General features: G+C 34.5%; 1 protein-coding gene across 3 annotated transcripts in view; it reads right to left on the bottom strand.

Annotated features, from left to right (window-relative positions):
* VPS54 (VPS54 subunit of GARP complex) overlaps window positions 1-22,927 on the bottom strand; it is a 97,500-nt gene that overhangs the window by 30,881 nt on the left and 43,692 nt on the right. For all 3 annotated transcript variants that reach the window (XR_014315869.1, XM_082746641.1, XM_082746642.1), the window contains exons 6-15: window positions 22,705-22,836; window positions 18,403-18,788; window positions 15,340-15,466; window positions 14,257-14,364; window positions 11,153-11,208; window positions 10,036-10,132; window positions 6,193-6,533; window positions 2,519-2,648; window positions 1,782-1,963; window positions 1,074-1,186 (exon numbers count right to left, since the gene is read on the bottom strand). Coding sequence is in view for 2 of the 3 variants with exons in the window: in XM_082746641.1 (XP_082602767.1) it covers window positions 1,074-1,186; window positions 1,782-1,963; window positions 2,519-2,648; window positions 6,193-6,533; window positions 10,036-10,132; window positions 11,153-11,208; window positions 14,257-14,364; window positions 15,340-15,466; window positions 18,403-18,788; window positions 22,705-22,836 (1,672 nt within the window). In the remaining variant the exon portion in view is untranslated. The remainder of the gene's footprint in view (window positions 1-1,073; window positions 1,187-1,781; window positions 1,964-2,518; window positions 2,649-6,192; window positions 6,534-10,035; window positions 10,133-11,152; window positions 11,209-14,256; window positions 14,365-15,339; window positions 15,467-18,402; window positions 18,789-22,704; window positions 22,837-22,927) is intronic.

The following is a 22,927-nucleotide window of genomic DNA, read 5'->3' as shown; positions in this document are numbered from 1 at the left end:
CCAATTTAACTGGCATACAAAAGTATCTTCCAGCCATTGCATTTCTTTTACATGAAACCTAAGACATATTTGATACCAGTAACAATTCTCTTCTTGAAATCAATTTTTTTTACTTCTATATTCTTCTGGATTTCCTCATACCTCTCTGGCCCTTCCTTCTGAGTCTTCTTTATAGTTTTCTTTTTCTAGAGTTCGTTACATTTTGGTTTTCTCTATCCTATCACTACTGTATTACTTGTGATTGCTAATCCACATTTTTTTTTCATTAAGACTTAGCCCTTTTTAAAAAAAAAAAAGACTTTTTATTTATTTATCTGACAGAGAGAGAGCACAAGCAGGTGGGATAGCAGAAGGACAGGGAGAAGCAGGCCCCCTGCCAAGCAAGGAGCCTGATACAGAGCTTGAACCTAGGACCCCAGGATCATAAGCCGAGCCTCCAAAGGCAGTCACTTAACCAACCGAGCCAATCAGGCACCCCTAGACTTAGCCCTTTGCAAGGTGTGTTATAACTGTTATCTGTCTCAATATCTGACACACAGTAGCAGCTTACTAGTGTTCAGTGAATGAATACGTGTCTTTAAACAACATGATCTAGTGAACAAAACCATCGTGTCTTTAAACAACATGGTCTAGTGAACAAAACCGTGAAGTTATATAAAACCGGTTTCAAATCTCAGCTCATCATTTGTATAAAATTTCTTAATCCCTTATGCCTCCTCACTGCTAAATAAGGTTAACAATAGCATTTTCATCACAAATTGTTGTGTGGATAAACTGGAATAATGCATATAAAAGCACCTGGCCCAGTGTATGGCATATGGTTAACATTCAATAAATACCTGAAATTATTATTATTACAAGTGTATGGCATATGGTTAACATTCAATAAATACCTGAAATTATTATTATTACAAATTACCACAGATAACTTTTCCAGTCAATTACTAACTAAGCTGGCATTATTAGTTCTAGGCTTTTCAAGAGGCATTGCCAATTAAAGAAATGTTAAACATTCCTATAAAATGAATAAACAATACAAAATCAGAAGAAAGTATGTGAAAGAATACACATACCCCCTGACTTTTTTTCAGGTAAAGCAATCTTTCCATCTGATATAGAATCAACAAGATCCTGAAATTCTGCAGGAACATCAGCTTGTTTCCAGCGCTCATTGTCTAAGAGGAGGCTATTCAAAAGGGAGGGGGGAAAAAATTTAACATTTAACATTTCAACACCATCTTCTTTGGTTGAAAAGAAAAAGAAGAGCTGAGTGAGTACATAAGACTTTTCTTGTCATATCTTTTAGTAATAATAAAGACAGTACATGTTTCTTAGTTAAATTCAAGTAAAGCTCATGAAATACAAGACACTGATTTTTTTACACAGTAATGGCCACTAGCTGGTGTTAAAGTACTGAGATTTTTAAAATAAATGTACACCTTAATAAACTGAAATCCTTCATAATATCATAATCATTCAGTATGAATATTTTCAGAAAACGTTTTTCTTTTTATATTTCTTAGGCTAACCAAGAAGAGTAATGAAACACAATTAACCTCGCATTGAGTGGCAAAGGAAAAGTCAATCTATTGAGGATCTTTCTGATAAGCACTTTTATGAATTAAAGATTCTAATTCCACTTTGAAAAGTCAAGAATCTGTCTTTAATAAAAAAGAAAAAAGTTTTTCAGGGGTTCTGGTGAGCTAATCAATTAAATATAATCATGATTTGTAAAGAAAAGGGAAAAAAACTGAAGAACAGACTGAACATGGTAATAATACCTGAGCTTAGTTTTTCTCTCTTCATGAAACCTGTTTACAAATTTATTAGCTTGGCTCTGAAGTGCTCCAAGTAACGACATACTTTTTCTTCCACAGATCTGTTCAGTATCTAAAATGAATGTTTCCATTAATCTAGAAAGTGTTATGAATTCCGTGGAATTTAGCTTCTCAAGAAAACCATCCTAAATTTTAAAGATAACAAAAATCACGACAATTAGGTATAACACCAAATACAAATAAACTATAAAACCAACCAAGTTTAACATATGTTAATTATATTATTTTAATAATGTTAATTAATCATTACCTTAAAATCATTTTTAATGAAGTTTCTCAATACTTCAGTCTCAGAAATTGAAAATAAAGAGCTTAAAATGTCTAAATTTTACACTGACCCCTTTATAATAGAGTAGCTCAAATAAATTCAGGTCATACTATAAAATTTTCACAATATTGGAATTCAACTATTTTTATTAATATGGCGGCTAGTTACATACACATATATATGTACATATATAAAGTTGGATATTAATATCAAATTCATTTTCAAGGCATTAAATCTCAAAATTATTCTTATAATCTTTTTTTAAAGACTAATAAATCCTATTTCTTTTATTTGTATTATTTTATATTTCAACATATTCCTAATAGGCCATATCATTAAGGGGAACATAGGGACATAAGCAACGATATGATTCTAGATCTCCAAAATAATAGATGTTTATAAAACAACTAACCTTTGCTCTTGACATGAGAAATTTGACAGCTCGGTCATGACATATATCTGAAGCACTATACAATAACTCCTGGATATTATTTGCCAGTTTTTCTAGCTCTAAATCAGTTAATTTCATGTCTTCATTGACCCTAAAAATGATAAAGAGATTAAGTCAGGGAAAATTGTGAGTATACTCTCCTTGATGGGTAACATACCAATAAAAAACAAAAAGCTGTAAAATTCACATCTGATAAAAAATTCTGTGATGTAGCAAACACTTTTTTGTGTGTGTGGTGAAGCATTAGTTTAAAAAGCTCAGATAATACAAGTATTTTACCCTAACCTTGTATAAAAATAATTTTCTGAGGTACGTGGGTTGCTCAGTTGTAAAGTATCTGCCTTTGGCTCTGGTCATGATCACAGGGTCCTGGGATTGAGCCGCGCACTGGGCTCCCTGCTCCACAGGAAGCCTGCTTCCTCCTCTCCCACTCCTCCTACTTGTGTTCCCTCTCCCGCTGTGTCTCCCTCTGTCAAATAAATAAATAAATAAATAAATAATATTTTTTAGAAATAAGAAAGGAACTTTCTCTCTCTCATGTAGTATTTTCTGTAGTTTATTTCAGACTCTGATTGGAAAACTGATAAAACTGCAAATGCCAAAAAGTTTTGCTGTTTTCAGACTGCAAAAACGACAAACCCGCCCCCCCCTGCCGCCAAAAAAAAAAAAATTCCAGTTAGGTACAAAGTGGCAGCTGTAGCACATTGTGCACAGGTGCCTAGGATGACACACCGGGAAGGAAGGAGAAGGAAGGGATATTATTTCATGACAAATAGGCACATTTTTTTTTTCTTACTTAGAGTTATGAATGATAGTTAATATTCAGTTCAACTGAGCTAATATTTCCTAAGCATTTATTGTGTTTACTTGCTAAGTACTGGAGGGAACACAACAGACTGCTGTCCTCAAGGAACAGTTCTGTGGGAATTGATATCAAAATAGCACTGGACTCTTCATATAGAAGTAAATATGAGTTCAGAAAGATAATCATATGGAAAAATAGAAAAGAGATTCATGCTACTATACACAAAAATCAATTCCAGATGGCTTGTAGATCTAAATGTGATGAGGGTAACAACGAAGCTTCTAGAAGATAAATAAGAGAATATCATCAAAGCCTTAGGGCGTAGAAAGATTTCTTAAACAGGACAAAGAAAAAAAAAAAAAAAAAGCACAAACCATAAAGGAAGAGAATGAATCATAGGATTATGTCCAAGACCCCAATAAGAGTAGGAGAAGATATTTATAATCTGGAAAACAAACAACAGGCTTGTGTTGAGGCTATATAAAGAATCAATAAATCAGTAAGAAATAAAATACAAACCAGTAGAGAACTGGGCAAAGAACTTGAATAGGCTCTTTACAGAAGAGGATATCCAAACAGTCAATGAATATATGAAAAGTGATCTCTTTCTAATCACCAGGGAAATAAAAACTCAAACTAATATACCTGTAACATACCCATTAGAATGGATAACATGTAAAAGATTGACATACCAAGACTGAATGAAGATGGGGAGAGACAGAAACTCACACTGCTGATGGGATTGTAAATGAGTACAACCCCTTTGGGAAACTGTTTGTCATTAGCTAAACTGACCATTCACACACCTTATTTATTCTTAGGTACATATTCAACAGAAATCCTTATAACTTGTGCACCAAAGACACTTACAAGAATGTTCACAACAATCAAAATGGAAATAACCCAAATTTAGTTTACAGTATACAGTTACACTGAAAGTAGAATATTTTGTACATAAAAATAAACTACTTCTATATGCAACAACTTAGAACATTATCACAAACATAGTACTAAGTGAAAGAAAACTGAAACAGAACATGATTCCATTTATGATTTCATTTATACAAAGTTTAAAAAATAAGAAAAACCAACTGTTTTCATGGTTTCCTTTGGGAAAGCGTGAAAATGTAGTCACAAAAGGTGCTTCTAGAGAGCTGGTAATGTTCTATTTCTTAATTTGGATGATGATTACACCAGAGTATTCACGTTGTGGTAACTGAGGTGAACACATACAACTGATGTGATTGGTCTCCATGTGCATTATACTCCAATTAAAAAGTTAAAACAAAAAAGTAAGGAGGGTACCAGCTCTTTGTCCTCTCCATCCTGCTGCTAGAGATGCAGATTTGATGATAAAAGCAGACATACCCTCTTTAAACAGAGATGGAAGCTACAAAATGAGGATGGCAGGGCTACCTTCTTCATTGTGGACCTCCTACCTCTGACGTGTTATGTGAGAGAAACAAAATTCTATAATGTTTAAGCTATAGAGGTTTGTATACCTTTTGTGATAGTTTAGACTGCACCTTACCCAGTAAATGTGAAATATTAGCCTGAACAGAGAAAAGCTATTTGTATTAATATATAGTTCAGGGTTTTCTTTTTGGTGGGGACAGGCGGTATTACAGCTGATTTTATGGTATAACTGCAACCTATATAAGCTCCTGGGATATAAGCTGACTTCTATAAAAATGAAAAAAGTACATATTGATTCCTATGCTTAACAATAACTAAATCCAAACTATGTACCTATGTTCTTGGTTCAGAAAGATTTTATTGGCTTTGCTTTGTTTTATTCTATACAGGAGATGATTGGGACAACTGGTGAACTCTGAATGGGATCTATGGATTAGATGGTAATAATGTATCAATGTTTTGGCCTTTTTTTTTAAGATTCATTTATTTGAGAGAGAGAGCACAAGCGGTGGAGAGGGGAGAAGAAGAAGCTGACTCCCCACTAAGCAGGAAGTCCATGGGGCTTGATCCCAGGACCCTGGGATCATGACCTGAGCCAAATGCAGATGCTTAACTGACTGAACCACCCAGGCACCGCAATACAATGTTTTCTTGATTCTAATTGGTGTACTATAGTTATTTTAGGAGAGTATTCTTGTTCTTATATTTTAGGAAATACACACTGAAGAATATAGAGATAATGGGACTTCATGTCTGCAACCTTTTGCCAAATGATTCAGAAAAAAAATATTAACATGAGAGACAAAGAAAGAGAGAAGGGAGCAAGAAAGAGAAAGGGAGGAAGGGAGAGAGAAGGTAATTTGGTAAACTGTTAAGAAATGAGGAATCAAGGTGAGGGATATACGACTTTTTTGTACAATGTGGTAAGTTTTCTGTAAATTTGAAATTATTTCAAAATAAGACATTTTAAAAAGTCATGTTTGAAAAAACGGTGCGATTCACTTGGAAATTCACAAAAAAACTGACCAAAAACCTATAAATCCAACTTCACTATCTACAAAATACAAAGGTATTATAATAAAAGGAAAATAAACAAGGTAATGCTAACCTAATTTCCAGAACAAGTTCTGCCCCTGGTAGTTTAAAAAAGTTGACTAAACTCTCTGAAATAAGCATTTAATTAAATGGTTCCTTTCCAGCCTTAAAATTCTGCAATTCTTGATGACTTCCAATGCTCACCTCCTTATATTCCATACATTTTCAAAAAGATATGTTTCATAAAATTAATTCATTTTTGTTAAATTAAATTCCAATACCAAAGTTCATATGGTAAAATAAACTGAATAAACAATCTTTCTGAAATCATTAAGATGACTCAAAATCTTGCAAAGTTGGCAGCAATCACCATACTCACATAATATCCACACCTCCTGGAGTAGCAGATGATGATGTCTGCTCTTTGCTGGATGAAGAATCAGTAGTACATTCTGGTTCAGATACTGAATCACTGCTGCAGGGCTCACTATTTGGAGATGCATTTCTTTGAGAGGTAGTGTCGATTGCTATAGGTGTTAATTCATTCTCACTGAATGCATCACTTATAAACATGCCTTCATGGATTAAATAAGCCACCTCTGTGTCCAGTGAATTTTCTTTTGTAGCATTCTTCTGTTGTGAAATCTCCTCCAATTCTCTGGTCCTTCGGTTTTTGTCAAGAACTGAGAGAACAACACTGTGAATGATATTTAACGTTGCCTATAAGAAAACAGGATACATTTTTAAAGGACTTAAAATAACATGTACCTAAAGCTCCCCAAAGTAATTCTACATATGTACTTTTGAACACCTTATAAACGAATGCCAAGTTCATACATATCAGAATTTTTACCAATCTTTGGGGGCACCTGGTGGCTCAGTGAGTTAAGCATCTGCCTTCAGTTCTGGTCATGACCTCAGGGTCCTGGGATGGAGCCCCATGCTGGCCTCTCTACTGTGGGGAGCCTGCTTCTCCCTCTCCCTCTGCTGCTCCCCTTGTGCTCTTTCTCTCTCAAATAGATCTTTAAAAAAAATTTTTTTTTCTAATAATCTTTTACCACACAGTAAAGGTGACTTGTGAAAAAGAACTACTTAAGAGAAATGGGTTGGTTCTCTAAAGCTTAGGAATAGATTTCTGTATTTTAATTGATTTTATAAGTAGAAACCTCCTGAAAATACCTGCATATTTATTATCTTAAATAGCTTACACTAAACAAAACTTGCCTATTACATATCTGGTAAGGGGTTAAACAGCCAGAATATATAAAGAACTCCTACAATTCAACAACAAAAAAGATGTGATTAGAAAATGGGCAGAAAAATATTTCTCCAAAGAAGACATATAAATGGCCAATATGTATACGAAAAGATGCTCAACATCACTAATCATTAAAAAATTCCAAATCAAAACTAAAATGAGATACCTCCTCATGCCCATTAGGATGGATACTATCAAAAATAGGAAAAATAGCAAGTGTTAGTATATGGAGAAACTGGAACCCTTGTGTACTGGTAAATGAAATACTAACTTCAAATAGTTTGTTCTTACAATGTGGTAAACACTAGTAAAAAACAAAGGAGACTTTTCTCTTTTTTTAAAGATTTTTTTTTAAGAATTTTATTTATTTATTTGACAGACAGAAATCACAAGTAGGCAGAGAGGCAGGCAGAGAGAAAGAAGGGGAAGCAGGTTCCTGTTAAGCAGAGAGCCCAATGCAGAGCTCAATCCAAGGACCCTGAGACCATGACCTGAGCCAAAGGTAGAGACTTAATCCACTGAGCCACCCAGGCACCCCACTTTTTTAGAAGATTTTATTTGAGAGAGAGAAAAAGAGAGTGCATGTGCATGTGTGGGGAATGGGCAGAGGGAGAGAGAGAGTCCCAAGCAGATTCCACATTGTGTGGAGCTTGATATAGGGCTCAATCCCACAACCCCAAGATCATGACCTGAACCAAAACCAAGAGTCAGACACTCACCAACTGCACCACCCAGGTGCTCCCCAAACAACCTTTTCTGACTACAAAAAGTTATATATCTCTTTGCAGAAAATTTAGGAAAAACAAAAAAAGAATAATAAATTAAAATATACTGCCAAAAGATAACTATCAAAATGACAAACTACCTCTTTATTCTGCAAAGACGAAGAGATAATAAATCTTTTTAACATAGCTGAGATGATACTAGGTAAACAGGTCTATATTGCCTTTTCACTTAATGTTATACGCATTTTCCTCAACATTAAAAATCCTCAGGTGCATGCTATTCCATGGTATATGGAGTATACCAGGCATAATTTACTTTACCATTCTTCTACTGTTAGACATCTGGGCTCTTTCCAATTTGCAGTTATTTAAAATTCTCAATTAAAAATAAACAGCTTGTAATTAACACTATTTTTCAGTGAAATCGTACCCTTACAGAATCACAAACTTTCATCACAGAATAAAGTACCATATTTATAGGTTATATATCATCTTCAAAGATGTTTTACGGAAGTATTAGCTTAAGGGGTCTAAATGCGAAAATAAGAAATTATAACTATGATAAATCACATATTGCACATACATCAAATAAAATTTTGGATTAACTTAAATGATAAAGAACCTAAAAGTGAAATACCTATTAAAAAAATTACTGGCAAAAGATATGGAAGCAACCCAAGTGTCCATCCATAAATAGATGGATAAAAAATATACAGGGAGCGCGCATGCGCACGCGCGCGCGCGCGCACACACACACACACACACACACACACACACACACACACACAGGAATATTACTCGACCAGAAAAAAGAGTGAAATCTTCCCATCTGCAACAACATGGATGAATCTAGAGGGCATGATGCTATGTGAAGTCAGTCAGAGACAGACAAATACCATATGATTTCACTCATGTGTAGAATATAGTAAAGGAAACAAAGAAAAAAGAGACCAAAAAAAAACCCCAGACTCTTAAATATAGAGAACTGGTGGTTGCCAGCAGCAAGGTGGGGAGGCGAATGGGTGAAATAGGTGAGGAAAATTAGGAGTACACTTATTGTGGTGAGCTCAATAATGTAAAGAATTGCTGAATCATTCCAAGGTACATCTGAAACTAATACAATACTGCATGTTAATTATACTTAAATTTTAAAAAATTACTGGCAAAAAGTTGGCCAATTCTACTATTTGCAGTAGAGTTTTATACAACATGCACATGTAATAATAGAACTGGGTATGAGGAAGTCATGCTGGGAATATAGGAAAAAGTGAAAATATGGCCTAGTTATTGAGCAATTCAGAGATACAGGTTTGCTATCTATTGCTATCAATGCGTGGGATCAACAAATTTCAGCACAAGTCTAAATTAAGTACAGTGAATCATGTTTTTTAAAAATTCTCCCACTCAGAAAGGTTGTACACATGACTTATTATCAGTCCAATGTTGATAAGGAAAAGTCATGTCACAGATAAGTACCAAAGTCCCCCAGACCATTTAACAGGATACTCAGGAGATGCCAGGGATATTAACTATTAAGTAGCACGTGTAACACAATACTGACATCTGATAAGTCAAAAAATGTAAAACTTCACAAATAGCCTTTTACACTCATTTATTTTTAATGACTGTCTTATTAAAACACAGCTATGACATGCTGTAATTCTAACCAAAATGTATTAGTCAATGACATTTTTTCTTCTGAAAAATGCTGTGTGGAAGTGTAAAACTGAATGATTTGACTGAAGAGACAGGATAATTAAATGTAACATATAACCCTTGATTGGCTCCCAGATTAAAAGTGAAATAAAAACCTACAATGAAGGACATTAGTAGAGCAATTTAAATATTAAGTATATGTTAAAAAAATACCATTATATCAACATCAAATATTTCTAGAAAAAATAAGTAGTTTGGAACAGTTTTTGAGTGTTTCACAATATTATACTTATAGATAATCTAGGGAGATTAAAGAACCACAAAATCACAAGAGGAAATATTACTGTATAATATTTAATACCAAGTAAGCATATTTTTAAATATAAAATAAATCTAAAATTACAAAGTATCAAAGTACTCTGAAGCACTTCAAATCTTATTTGAAACTAAGCCTCTTTAGGAAAAGTACAAAACAAAGAATTTGTGTTTTTTTCTAATTTGATTCTGTATGTATATTATGTATCTAGAAAGTAGACTTACTTTTAGGGGTATTCTGGACCAAGTGATAATCACATAGGCTTACCTTAACTCTTTGTAGGAAAATTGTAAACTTAGAGAAAATCTCCTTTAGCAGATCAAACCACTGAGGAAAATTCAACATTCTCATCTGATCTGCAAGCCTAGGGAAAAAAAAAAAAAAATCAAAAATAATGGCTGTCTTTGGGTAGCTAGGAGTTTATTCTCAGAAGATAGTTCTATATGTGAGATTTAGGAATTTCTCTATTTAAGTTGAGAAAATTTCATGGAGAAGAAAATTTAAAATAACTGCCTCTCCATGTCCATAGGGCTTTTAACAGAATCCCAATAACTTAAGTTTTCTGACTACTAGAGACTCTTGCACTGTTGGAGTTGTTTTAACTTATTCTGAAACAGAGTTTTCACTAAGTAATAGTGTGGAAATTAAAACTCCTCAATCCTTATTCTAGGAGTTTGGCCCAGAGAAGTTTCATAGTTATCAATATTGCTACTCATATCTTGGGCCAGTTAATAAAGTTTAGGTATCTATATGAAATAAAATCCATAGTTTCAAAATATCACTACTCTTCTCAAAACGAAAGAACAGGAATTTCAAAGGTTAAAACAAAAAATTATAGATAAGAACGAGACAATTCAAAATCATGTATTCAAATTTCTCAAAGCCAATTAGAAGCTGGGTTTTAATTATATAGCTAAATAATTTAAATTTAACACTATTCCTCGGAGATAGATTATCTTCAATTTCCCTCCTCCATAACCACACTGTGTCCTCTCCATCCTCTCTCTGCCCTGGGAGGCTGACCTGCAGGGCTTGGCCAATGAGAAGCCCTGACAAAAGACTGGAAGGAGCAAAGGTACTGACAGCTCCATCTCCCTCCCTAAGAGGTTGTCTCAGGATGATTGCCTCCTGCACTGAAGATCACCTCAACTACCACAGATCCTTTTTTTATTTTTCCTTTTTTCCCCCCAACTACTACGTGTCCTCCTTCTAAATCCTACTAACTGTTTTCATCCCTTATCCCTTAAAGGTTCTGCACTGTCATTTGTGATTTTCCCTCACTCTGCGCAGACCTTAGTAAATAATTCCTTCATTAATTCCTCCTTAGATTATTCTAATGTGTCATGTTTACCCTGATAACCTTCAACCTAATATTTATACTTACTTCATAACAACATCTGTGTCAATTTCTTCTATTTGTGAAACTTTATTAATCACACACTGCAAATTTTAAGAAAAAAATTTTGATTAATCTCTTTAGAATTCTAAGTACTACATGGCTCATTTGTATATTGAACATGATCTCAATGGGAAAAAAATGACCTCAGTGACTGTTAGCATCACTTCACCAGACTTCTCTTGCGTCTCATATACACCTCAAGGAGTATTAAAAAACATATATCCATAATCTATTAAATAATATTTCAGGGTATGCTTGGATGGTATTAATTAAAATCACCTACTACTTAAAACTATTCAAAACCATACACCAAACAAACAAAACACCCAGAACTGTAATTCTTAGGACAAGGTATAAGCCCCATATTAAAATTCCAAAAGAAATTCATTTGGGGGTTATGTTTTCTGCAGTATACACAACAGTTTAACTTTTAAAAAATGCTTAGACATCAGGAGAATCCTAGGAATTACAACACAGCAATCCTGTAACAATTTGTTTCAAAGTACTTCATCCAGAAAACTACACAAATTATGTTCATAGCTCAGCAAATTTTTATAGAGAAGTACACTTGTGTAGTGAGAACTCAGATCATGAAATTGAACACAGCCAGTAAGCCCCTCTCATGCTCCCTCCTAATCACTACTTCCTCCCAAAAGACACTACTACTTTGATTTCTAATACCTCAAATTAGTTCTATGTTCAAATTTTACAAAAGTGTAATCACATAGTGTATACTCCTTTGTGTCTGGTTTCTTTGGCTCTACATCATGTATATGATATTCACCCATGTTGCTTCATGTGATTACTTCATTCTCATTACTGTATAGTATTTAGTCATATAAATATACCACAACTCTATTAACTTTTCTACTGATGACAGAATTTGGGTTTAAAAAAAAAAGAATTTGAGTTTTTCTAGTTTTTTATTACCAATAGTGCTGCCGTGAAATTCTGTGCTGTCTTTGGTGAACTTATGTATGCATTTCTGTTGGGTAAATACCTAGGAACAGAACTGCTAAATCATAATATATGCATATATTTAGTGCTTCTAGCTATTGTCAACAATTTTTGAAAATTGTAACAATTTTAAAATAAAGTGTTTTAGTCAGTGTTTGGAAGATGTAAAAGATGGGGTGAGTATAATCTTTTTTTTTTGGCTTGTTTTATTTAAACATTAAAAACTCAGAAATGTAAATGAACTATTGGGATTTCATCAAGATCAAAAGCTTTTGCACAGCAAAGGAAACAGTTAACAAAATCAAAAGACAACTGACAGAATGGGAGAAGATATTTGCAAACGACATATCAGATAAAGGACTAGTGTCCAGAATCTATAAAGAACTTAGCAAACTCAACACCCAAAGAACAAATAATCCAATCAAGAAATGGGCAGAGGACATGAACAGACATTTCTGCAAAGAAGACATCCAGATGGCCAACAGACACATGAAAAAGTGCTCCATATCACTCGGCATCAGGGAAATACAAATCAAAACCACAATGAGATATCACCTCACACCAGTCAGAATGGCTAAAATCAACAAGTCACGAAATGACAGATGCTGGCAAGGATGCGGAGAAAGGGGAACCCTCCTACACTGTTGGTGGGAATGCAAGCTGGTGCAGCCACTCTGGAAAACAGCATGGAGGTTCCTCAAAATGTTGAAAATAGAACTGCCCTATGACCCAGCTATTGCACTACTGGGTATTTACCCTAAAGATACAAACGTAGTGATCCAAAGGGGCACATGCACCCGAATGTTTATAGCAGCAATGTCCACAATAGCCAAACTATGGAAAGAACCTAGATGTCCATCAACAGATGAATGGATCAAGAAGATGTGGTATATATACACAATGGAATACTATGCAGCCATCAAAAGAAATGAAATCTTGCCATTTGCGACAACATGGATGGAACTAGAGCGTATCATGCTTAGCGAAATAAGTCAAGCAGAGAAAGACAACTATCATACGATCTCCCTGATATGAGGAAGTGGTGATGCAACATGGGGGCTTAAGTGGGTAGGAGAAGAATCAATGAAACAAGATGGGATTGGGAGGGAGACAAACCATAAGTGACTCTTAATCTCACAAAATAAACTGAGGTTTGCTGGGGGGAGGGGGTTTGGAAGAAGGGGGTGGGATTATGGACATTGGGGAGGGTATGTGCTTTGTTGAGTGCTGTGAAGTGTGTAAACCTGGCGATTCACAGACCTGTACCCCTGGGGATAAAAATATATGTTTATAAATTAAAAAAAAAAAAACTCAGAAATGTACATTCAACCTAATGATGATGATCAGTTAAGCCTAATAAATATATTTAAAATTGTTCTTTTTCATAATTAGAAAAACTGAAGTTTTGTTAATGATATGTGAGTAAAAAGGCAAAACAAAGATGAGGAAAGACTTAAAAAAAAACAAGATTTTAGTTTACAATTATCGTTTCTGAGATAAGGATCAGAGGAAATAAGCATTTAACTACTGATGGTGAGGGTGTATTTGGTAAATTCTTTTTAGAAAGCAATTCAGTTCTGTCAAATAATTTAAAAGTACTTTTCACTCTGACCAATAATTCCCCTTCTAGGAATTAGCTATAAGAAAATCGTCTTAACTATGGAAAAACCACACAAAACTTTAAACCAAAGACGTGTGTCACAGTGTTCTACAATACCAAACTGAAAACAACTTGAATATTCAAGAGAGGAAGGCATAATATAATGTTGATGGAATTTTATATAACCATCAAAAATGATCTTTCTGAAGGGCTTACATGAGAAAATTCTTATGATTCTAACTGAAATACATGCACACCTCAAAATCATATATACAGTATGATAGTAACAAAGAAAAACATCAGTAACAATTTACACTTAGAAAGATCCTTTTTTTTTTTAACTTAGAAACATCCTTACAGTGATAATCTTTCAGCTGGTAAGACTATTTTTTCTTCTGTTTTTCCATATTTTGAATTTTTAAATAAATAAGAAAATGTTACTATTATAACTGCATATATGATCACTAGGATCATGTAAAAATAAACAATAAAAGTCTAGACCAAAATACATCAAATAAAAATGTATAATTACCTGTTTAATGATATTTTTTGCTGTAATAATCATTTCTTCACTATAGATTTCTAAAAAGTTAAGTTTTCTTTGTTTTAAAAGTCCAAATACAAGAGATACAAGTCTTTCCTATTAAAATAAAAACATGGAATTTCATGGTTTAAATATAAAATAATCTCACTCAGAAGCAAAAATATGCAACATCAAGCGTTTTATTATTTGATCCTCATATCTCTACCCTGCATATGGTATTTTCTGGAAGCCTAAAAAAACCCTTTCACAGCAATCTTATCAGATTACTGGAGTCACTATTTTAAAACAGGTCAATTCTAATGTACTACAGTGATCAAATGCAGCTGGTTTGGGGGTAAAACAATATAGGTACATTTTGGCCTAGTTTCAAACAAGTCACTGGAAAGTATCCTTCTCAAAACTTGATGACCTATAAATACTCCATGAGTCCTGTGATTTTTAGTTAGTTGGTCAAGAAGACTAAAATGATGACGGGACTATTTGTGGGGGATTAACTATGAACACATACAAAAATCTCTTTAATAGGCTGCTATCAGGGCTTCTGGATTCTTTACTAGTTCTTGGCAATAATCAGCATTGAAAAGGCAGCAGAAAAGGGAAGCCTTGATATGTAAGACCTCATTTTAAGTCCAATTTCTTTTTTTTTTAATTTTTAAGATTTTATTTATTTATTTGACAGACAGAGATTACAAGTAGGCAGAGAGGAAGGCAGAAAGTGAGAGGGAAGCAGGCTCCCCATGGGGCAGAGAGCCCAATGCGGAGCTTGATCAAGACCCTGAGATCATGACCTGAACCTAAGGCAAAGGCTTTAATCCACTGAGCCAGCCAGGCGCCCCTAAATCCAGTATCTAATTAAGGTATAAAATTACCTTATTCTCTAACTTCACAGGATAATGAACAATTATGGTGCTTGCTAAAGTCACATAAAGTAAAGGACTTCACTGAAGTCTCAGCTTGAAACTTAAGATAATTTTGCAGACTATCATCAGAGAAGAATGTGTTCTAAACTAAGATATTAGGAGTTAACAGTACACAATGTCATCAATTTCATCCAGAGTTCAAAGCACATACCTCTTCTAAAATTTGACAATCATCTTCCAGTGGTCTGTTTAAGTCACTGTGAGAATAAGTAGAAAATTCTGCAATCATCATTTTATCTATCAGTTTTTCTAATTCACAAAGTTGTGATCCCAAATGCCTACAAAGGAAGAGGAAAATGTGACATATATTCATTAAAAACCCAATTCACTCCACCATCAAGGAAACTAGTTGGAAAAACTCTTCTAGTTGACAGTATTTGGCCAATAATGTGATATTTGAGTAAAATGGAATCTTTTAACTTAACAAAAATAACTGCGGTAGTTTCATATCATCTCCCAAATCCTTTTTTTTTCTTTACATGTTGAACCTCCAAACACTTAAATGTATCACAGAGAACATGGTTCTAGAAATTTCATGACTGCTTTTTTGTCTGCTTTTCACAAACTATTGAGTTATTCTAAAGTCCTTTCCTAATTAACCATTTGTGGAATAGCAATGTCAGTAGCTCCCCAGCCATTCATTTATTCCAGAAATACAAGTGTCTACCATGGCCCTACTGGGATGGATATAAATACTTGAGGATTATAGAGACAGAGTGACTCAATTCAGTCTCTGTTATGAACAGTGTAAGTTACTGTGCAATTTCCCTCAGGTCATTATATTGAAAGTCATCAAGTCATCAGAACACAAGATTAAAAATATAAAAATACTAAGCAACCGTCTATTCTTAGAACTTTTTCCTCATAAAATATATTTCTTTTTAATCTACCTCTAATATTTACAGATCTTAATAGAACTGGATTAAGGACTCTAATCAAATGGGCAAAGTTGTGGGGGTGGTAAAGGCAAATATGATGCCGATGCCCGGCTGGATCCCAGGCCCCTGGGATCATGACCTGAGCCGAAGGCAGAGGCTTTAACCCACTGAGCCACCCAGGTGCCCTATAACTCAATTTCTTGAAAGGGAGAAAATGAGAAAATAAACTTCTGTATCAAACTTGCATTTGAATGTCCTTATCTCAATATCACAAAGATAATGTGTAATGTAGGTCTCTTGTCTACTTATAAGCATCAGTGATGTTAACTATGTTCTTAGTTTTTAAAATGATTATGCCCAATGCAGGGTTCGATCCCAGGACCTAGGATCATGACCTGAGCTGAAGGCAGATGCTTAACTGATTGCCCCACCAACCTGCCCCCAATCTTTCATTTTTTTCTCAGCGTTGTCCTATACAGAGGATAAAAGCACTCTAAAGAATGAACTCCCAATATTTATCAACATTCATGACATTACACCGTGAAAGACCAGTAAAAATGACAAAATTAGTATTTATTTAAAAATACCTTCAATGGTGCCTGCGTGGCTCAGTCAGTTAAGCATTGGACTCTTGGTTTCAGCACAGGTCATGATCTCCAGGTCCTGAGACTGAGCCCCATGTAGGGCTCTGCACTCACTGTACGTCTATTTATCCCTCTCCCTCCTCTTCTGCCCCTCAATAAATAAAACCTTTTAAAAAAGTAAAAACAGGGGCGCCTGGGTGGTTCAGTCAGTTAAGCCTCTGTCTTCGGGTTAGATCATGCATGATCCCAGGGTCCTGGTATAGAACCCTGCCTTAGGCTCCTGCTCAGCTTCTCTCCTTCTGTCCCTCTCCCCATCCCACCACATGTGTTCTCTCTCAAAGAAAATATTAAAAAAAAAAAAAAAGTAATAAATAAAAATACATTCCATTCAGACATTCAAAAAACCAAAATATTTACAATTTCAGAGGTAAAAGGGAAACTAAAAATCATGTTGTCCATGCTAGAAAACCAAAGTAGGCTTCAAAAACTGTGATTCACCCAAAAATTATTGTAAAATTTTAGGTACAGGTATATTTTAATGGAAAGAAGATCTAATCAACACCTTTCAAAATAGATTTTCAAAGAGGCTTGTGACTCAAATGTTTTCTGTAGACATCCAAGTCTAGATTAGGCTCCTCCCCTGAAGTTACAGCTCCCTAACAATCTATACATTCGTCATCATACAGTATTGCACTGTAGGATGACAACCCAGTCATTTCTGTCTCCTTCATTCTGCCAAATGTTCTGTTCATAGCAATAATCCCAGTAATCTGCATGGTGTCTGACATGTAAAGGTAATCAGTAACCATGTCTTGAATGAATGAATCAATCAATCATTTACGTCATTAAATTTGGGCCACCTTTTAAAAAATGCATTCATTCTAAATACCCCAATTACCTATCCTTAGTCAATAAGAATTTATAACTCAGTTAAATTTATTTTGAAGCTAACTTTTCCAGACTATATTAAGTATCTATTAAGTTACAGATTACATCTTCCATACAACTTCTTTATAGTCACTTAGTAGTGTAAGGTTTGGATGGGTTTTCCAGCAGAGGGACTTCTATAAGGACATTGCGAGCCTGCTTAACTGAATGAAATTTTGATAGCCTGTATCTGGTTTATTTACAAATTAAACATTTTGACATCATCTCACATGAAATAACTAAAATCATAAGGTTAAAAATATTTTCAAAATGTAAGAATGCAGGAAAAACTGGGTCTTTTCCATCACCATATGGAATTTTTTGCAATGTGATAAACACTGATAGTTAGAAATTAATTTTAATAATCGGGAAATAATTATATTATATATAAATATGTAACTGCATTATTAAATAACTATTTAATAATTATCAAATTTAAAACATATTCAAGAACTTTTAAAATGAACTTAATTTTAGATATTCCTTCCTGCACCTTGATTTTCTAACTTGACACAAAACTATTTCAACATTTTCAAAATGTTATTTTCAAAGTTATGACTGGCCTTTCATTAGTACCACCTATCAAAAATGTAATTTTGTTTCTCCATTCAAATGTTTCTGTAAATACTGGTGCTTACAGCGTTTGTTTCACTAAGACTAAGACTAAAATATCGCAATGGTAACACTACTATACAGATAAATCTGGAAGAAGAAATATTCATGTAACTTACATACATTCACACTTCCTCAGCTAACATTACACACTAAAATTTATCCTTTCAGAACTGCTAACATAATCTCTAAACCCTTACTTAAAGGACATACCGGAAGCTGTGAATGCCCTGAAGCTCCTGCTGTAGAACCTCCTGTGTTGTTGCTATTAAGTCCAAAGCTCCAACAAACTCAGAAGTGGATAACAACACCTGCACTGTAGGCTGAGTCTGGTGTACAGTGGCCATTAACTTGAGTTTATTGTACACTTTAACACAATTGTTTCTGGTAAGTGCCAGTCTTAAAATGTGTAGTGATCCTTCACACATTACTTTATCAATCTGTGCAATCTTATCTCGAAGCATCTTTACAGCCTGGGAAGTTTTCTTGAGGTAGTCCTGCAATTCGTGTTGAGAGGTCATTGCATGAAAAAATGCTTCAGAACGTAGAGAGATCTGGTGAGCAATGTTTACTTCCACAATATCCAGATAATGGCTCAGCTTAAGAAAGAAGAAAAAAAAATCACAGAGTATAAGATTACCTTCTTTGACTATCCAAATACTTTCTGAAAATGATACAATTTTAAATTTTATTTTAAATTCCTATTGTATGAACAATTTTAAATCCTATTGTATGAACTATTTGATTATGGGATTCTTGATATTGGGCATAATAAAATGAAAGGGAGATGAAAGGTAACAATCCAAAGATTAATAAATGTAAGACAAAAGCGTAGAAGTATCCAATTTACCTTCTTTCTCTGCTCCTACTACTGCCGTCCAAACACCAACTACTTTCTAGAAATTAAGAGTACCCCACAGTCATCTGAGATTATAATGTAGTTTCAGAAGTTCTCAGATTGATTCCTTCCTTCTATGTACCAGGCAGTTGTATTTTATATACATAATTTTCTAGTTTTAACAATCTTAGAATACAGGTATTAGTATTCTTATTTTACAGATGAGGAAACTGAGGCTCAGAGACATTAAATAATTTGAACAAGATCATATGGCTAGTAAGTGGGAAAACTAAAATTTGAACCTAAGCCTGTCTGACTCAAAAACTGAAGCTCTTTCTACCATACCACTCTGCCTCAAAAGAATCTGACAGATTTATGATCCAGTCACAAACTATGGAAAATACCAGAATTCACTGGGATTTTTTTTCAAGGCTGCTTATTTTGCATTTCAAAAATTATTCTTTAACCAATTCGTAAAACTCAGTATATATTTGTAAATACACACATGCACACACACACGCACATATATTTGTAAAATGCCAATATATTGGAAATTTATTTCCGATATATTTTTCCCTTAAAAGCTTGACATATGCCTTAAAAGAGTTCATATATATTTTATTTGTAACACAAGCAAGATTAATTCCTAGAGCAACATATATTAAAATGCTTTCTAATTTCAAATATGGACTCCTAAAGCTTGAGTTGCCTTTTCCTCCTTTCTAATTGCATATGCCTTTTTTGGCTATGTTATCTTTCCATTTCTCTCCCACTTTTTAACTTTTAGATTCTTTAACCTATAGCTCAAACTTTGGGCATTATCTGTCAACATCTCAGAAGAATTCAGTGTTAAAGGGTTAATGCACTTTCAACATTTAGGACTCATAAGATTAGAAGATAGTATTTGGTCACTAAGACTATTTTCTTCAAACCATGCAGGATAACACATATCTTCAACAAGGCTCCTTCAGTAATCTATTACAATATACAACAGGTTACAAACAAGAATTTTTTCCATGGTTTAAATCTCGTGAGATTATACCCTTTTGGTATTGTTCTTTTCATCTTCAACATGGCTTGTTCACTTATTTACCCAAAAAGCAATATGGGGACAAAGGTACTTGGGTACCTTGTAAGCTAAAGTGGACTCAATTTTCAGAATAGGAAATTTGAGAATGTCACTCCTTCAGGACACTGATATTGAAAATACGGTTTATATGCTGCTGCCAGTCTGTTAACTATTTAACAGGTCCATGATAAAATAAGGTATTTGCTGAAAAGTAAATCAACTACATCACTAAGCCCAATGCATTGTTTTCTCATAGAAAGACCTTCTTAATAAAAGAAGTAGTGCAATGATTTACATTCTAGTGCAAGCTCCTTATTTCATCATAGACCAGGACTTTGGATAGCACTAGAGTGGGATACAAATTAACTAATCCTCTTTGTAGCATCCCCCCTCTTTAAAATTCACAAGATAAAAACAGCTGTTTATCAATCATAGAGTATGAAAGTGTTCTCTTGGAATTCTTTCTTCCATTCCTTTTCTAAGAGAGTAGAATAAGGACCCAGAATGTAAACATAACAAACCTGATTCTGAACTTAACAAAAACCAAATTCCAATCCTTTAATTAAACATTTAACATGAAAAAACTTTCATTTGAACTTCAAAAATTTCTGCAAGTTATCAATATTCCATTGATCCATTCTTTTCAAAGGCATAATATTTTCCGGGAGCCTAGGTGACTTAGTGGGTTAAAGCCTCTGCCTTCTAATCAGGTCATGATCTCAGGTCCTGGGATCAAACCCTGCATCGGGCTCTGTGCTCAGCAAGGAGCCTGCTTCCCCCTCTCTTTCTGCCTGCCTCTCTGCCTGCTTGTGATCTATCTGTCAAATAAATAAATAAAATCTTTTAAAAAAATAAAGCGTAATATTTTCATAATTCATTTTCTAGAACAATTTTTAGTCTTCCTAAAAGTATTTAGTAAAGATTAGTATTGAGGATCTTTTTTTTAAAGATTTCACTTACTTATTTGACAGAGAGAGAGATCACAAGTAGGCAGAGAGGCAAGGCAGTGGGGCGGGGGGGGGGGGGGGCAGGCAGTGAGGGGAGTAGGATCCCTGCAGAACAGAGCCCGATGCGGCGCTCTATCTCTGGACCCTGAGATCAGGACCTGAGCCGAAAGCAGAGGCCCAACCCACTGAGCCACCCAGGCGCCCCTAGGATGAGATCTTTACTGGCTTTTGTTGTTTTTCTCTTTTAAGGTATTATTTTAACAGGGTATATATTGGAATGTGAAAAAGCAATCTGCGAGTAGGTCTGTGCCCCTAAATCCATAATTTTCATCAGATTTACGAATTTGTTCTTACTCAAGGAAAACCTTTATAGGTAAAAATGTTGCCGAAGGAAAAATTACTTCATTTTTATTTTCAACTATGGAAAAGGAATAGTCAATGATTCTTTCCCTACATTTCTTCTCCTCTTCTCCCCAAACTAGTTTTTTCTTCAGTTACTAGACCTCATTTATTGAATAGTCTTCCTGAGAAAAGTTTTCAGGCTGCTAAGAGATGTCACTAGCCTGAAAAAAATGCTTTCTTCTCAGTTTAAAACCAGTTTTAGAAAAGCTCTAAACTGCTAAGAAAGAACAGGAATAAAAAATCTTTACTTCCTATTCTAGTTTTAAAGATTCTTGATATGTGAGTTAAGATATGTTTAAAACTCTGTAACACGCTGACTTCTCAACATATTACAAAATATTGTAAAAGTTTTTAAAAACTTCTGACTAATAACATGCAAAAGGTTAGGCTTTGCAAAATTAATGCAATTTTTTAAAAGATTATTTATTTATTTATTTGACAGATAGAGATCACAGTAGGCAGAGAGGCAGGCAGAGAGGAAGGGAAGCAGGCCCCCTGCTGAGCAGAGAGCCCAATGCAGGACTTGATCCCAGGACCCCAGGACTCTGGGATCACAACCTGAGTCGAAGGCAGAGGCTTTAACCCACTGAGCCACCTAGGCCCCCTTTAATGCAATTTTTAATACAATACTGTGTATTTCAGCTATCATATTTTTGCTCCAAAATAATCATCCCTACAATGTGGAAATAAGGAAAAATGGTACCACAGCAAAAATTAATTTTCCATACTTCAAATCATAAAGAATATAAAATTAGCCAATATATTGTTTGGGATAACTGAAATTCCACCAACTGCTATTTTAGATTAAGAAGCACTCCAACAGGGGCGCCTGGGTGGCTCAGTGGGTTAAGGCTTCTCTGCCTTCGGCTCAGGTCATGGTTCCAGGGTCCTGGGATCGAGCCCCACATCGGGCTCTCTGCTCGGCAGGGAACCTGCTTCCTTCTCTCTCTCTCTCTCTCTCTCTCTCTCTCTCTCTCTCTCTGCCTACCTGTGATCTCTGTCAAAACAAATAAATAAAAAAATCTTTAAAAAAAAAAAAAGAAGCACTCCAACAATTAGCTTCTTTTTCACCAGCACAACTTGTTTTCCACTGAATCAAATGCTCTTATTTTATCAGTTAGATTTGAAGGCAATAACAAAAAATATGAAAAAATTAAAAGAAATAACCCTTAATAAATAACTAGATCAGAAACCACACAAAAGGTACCACTTAACCAGAATAAAGTTTTCTACACGGAAAAAAGTAAAAATGAAATTACCTTTTCTTGTAGCAACTTTGAGGAAGCTGCATCACGATTTCCTTTTCCACCAGCAGTATTAAAATGAGACCATGGTAAAACTGAATTAAAAGTTAAGGAATCGTCCAAGGCAAAATCTGGTTTCATAAAAATCTATTAAAAAATGTATTTTCCTCATTAGATAAACATTTTTTAATATCCACTATCCCTTCAAACATCATAAGACCATTAAAGATGATTAACT

This window comes from Mustela nivalis, assembly GCF_964662115.1.
Source record: "Mustela nivalis genome assembly, chromosome: 8".
Classification (NCBI taxonomy): domain Eukaryota; kingdom Metazoa; phylum Chordata; class Mammalia; order Carnivora; family Mustelidae; genus Mustela; species Mustela nivalis.
Note: the sequence above shows the minus strand (reverse complement) of the source record. Positions and strands in the feature narration are given on the sequence as shown.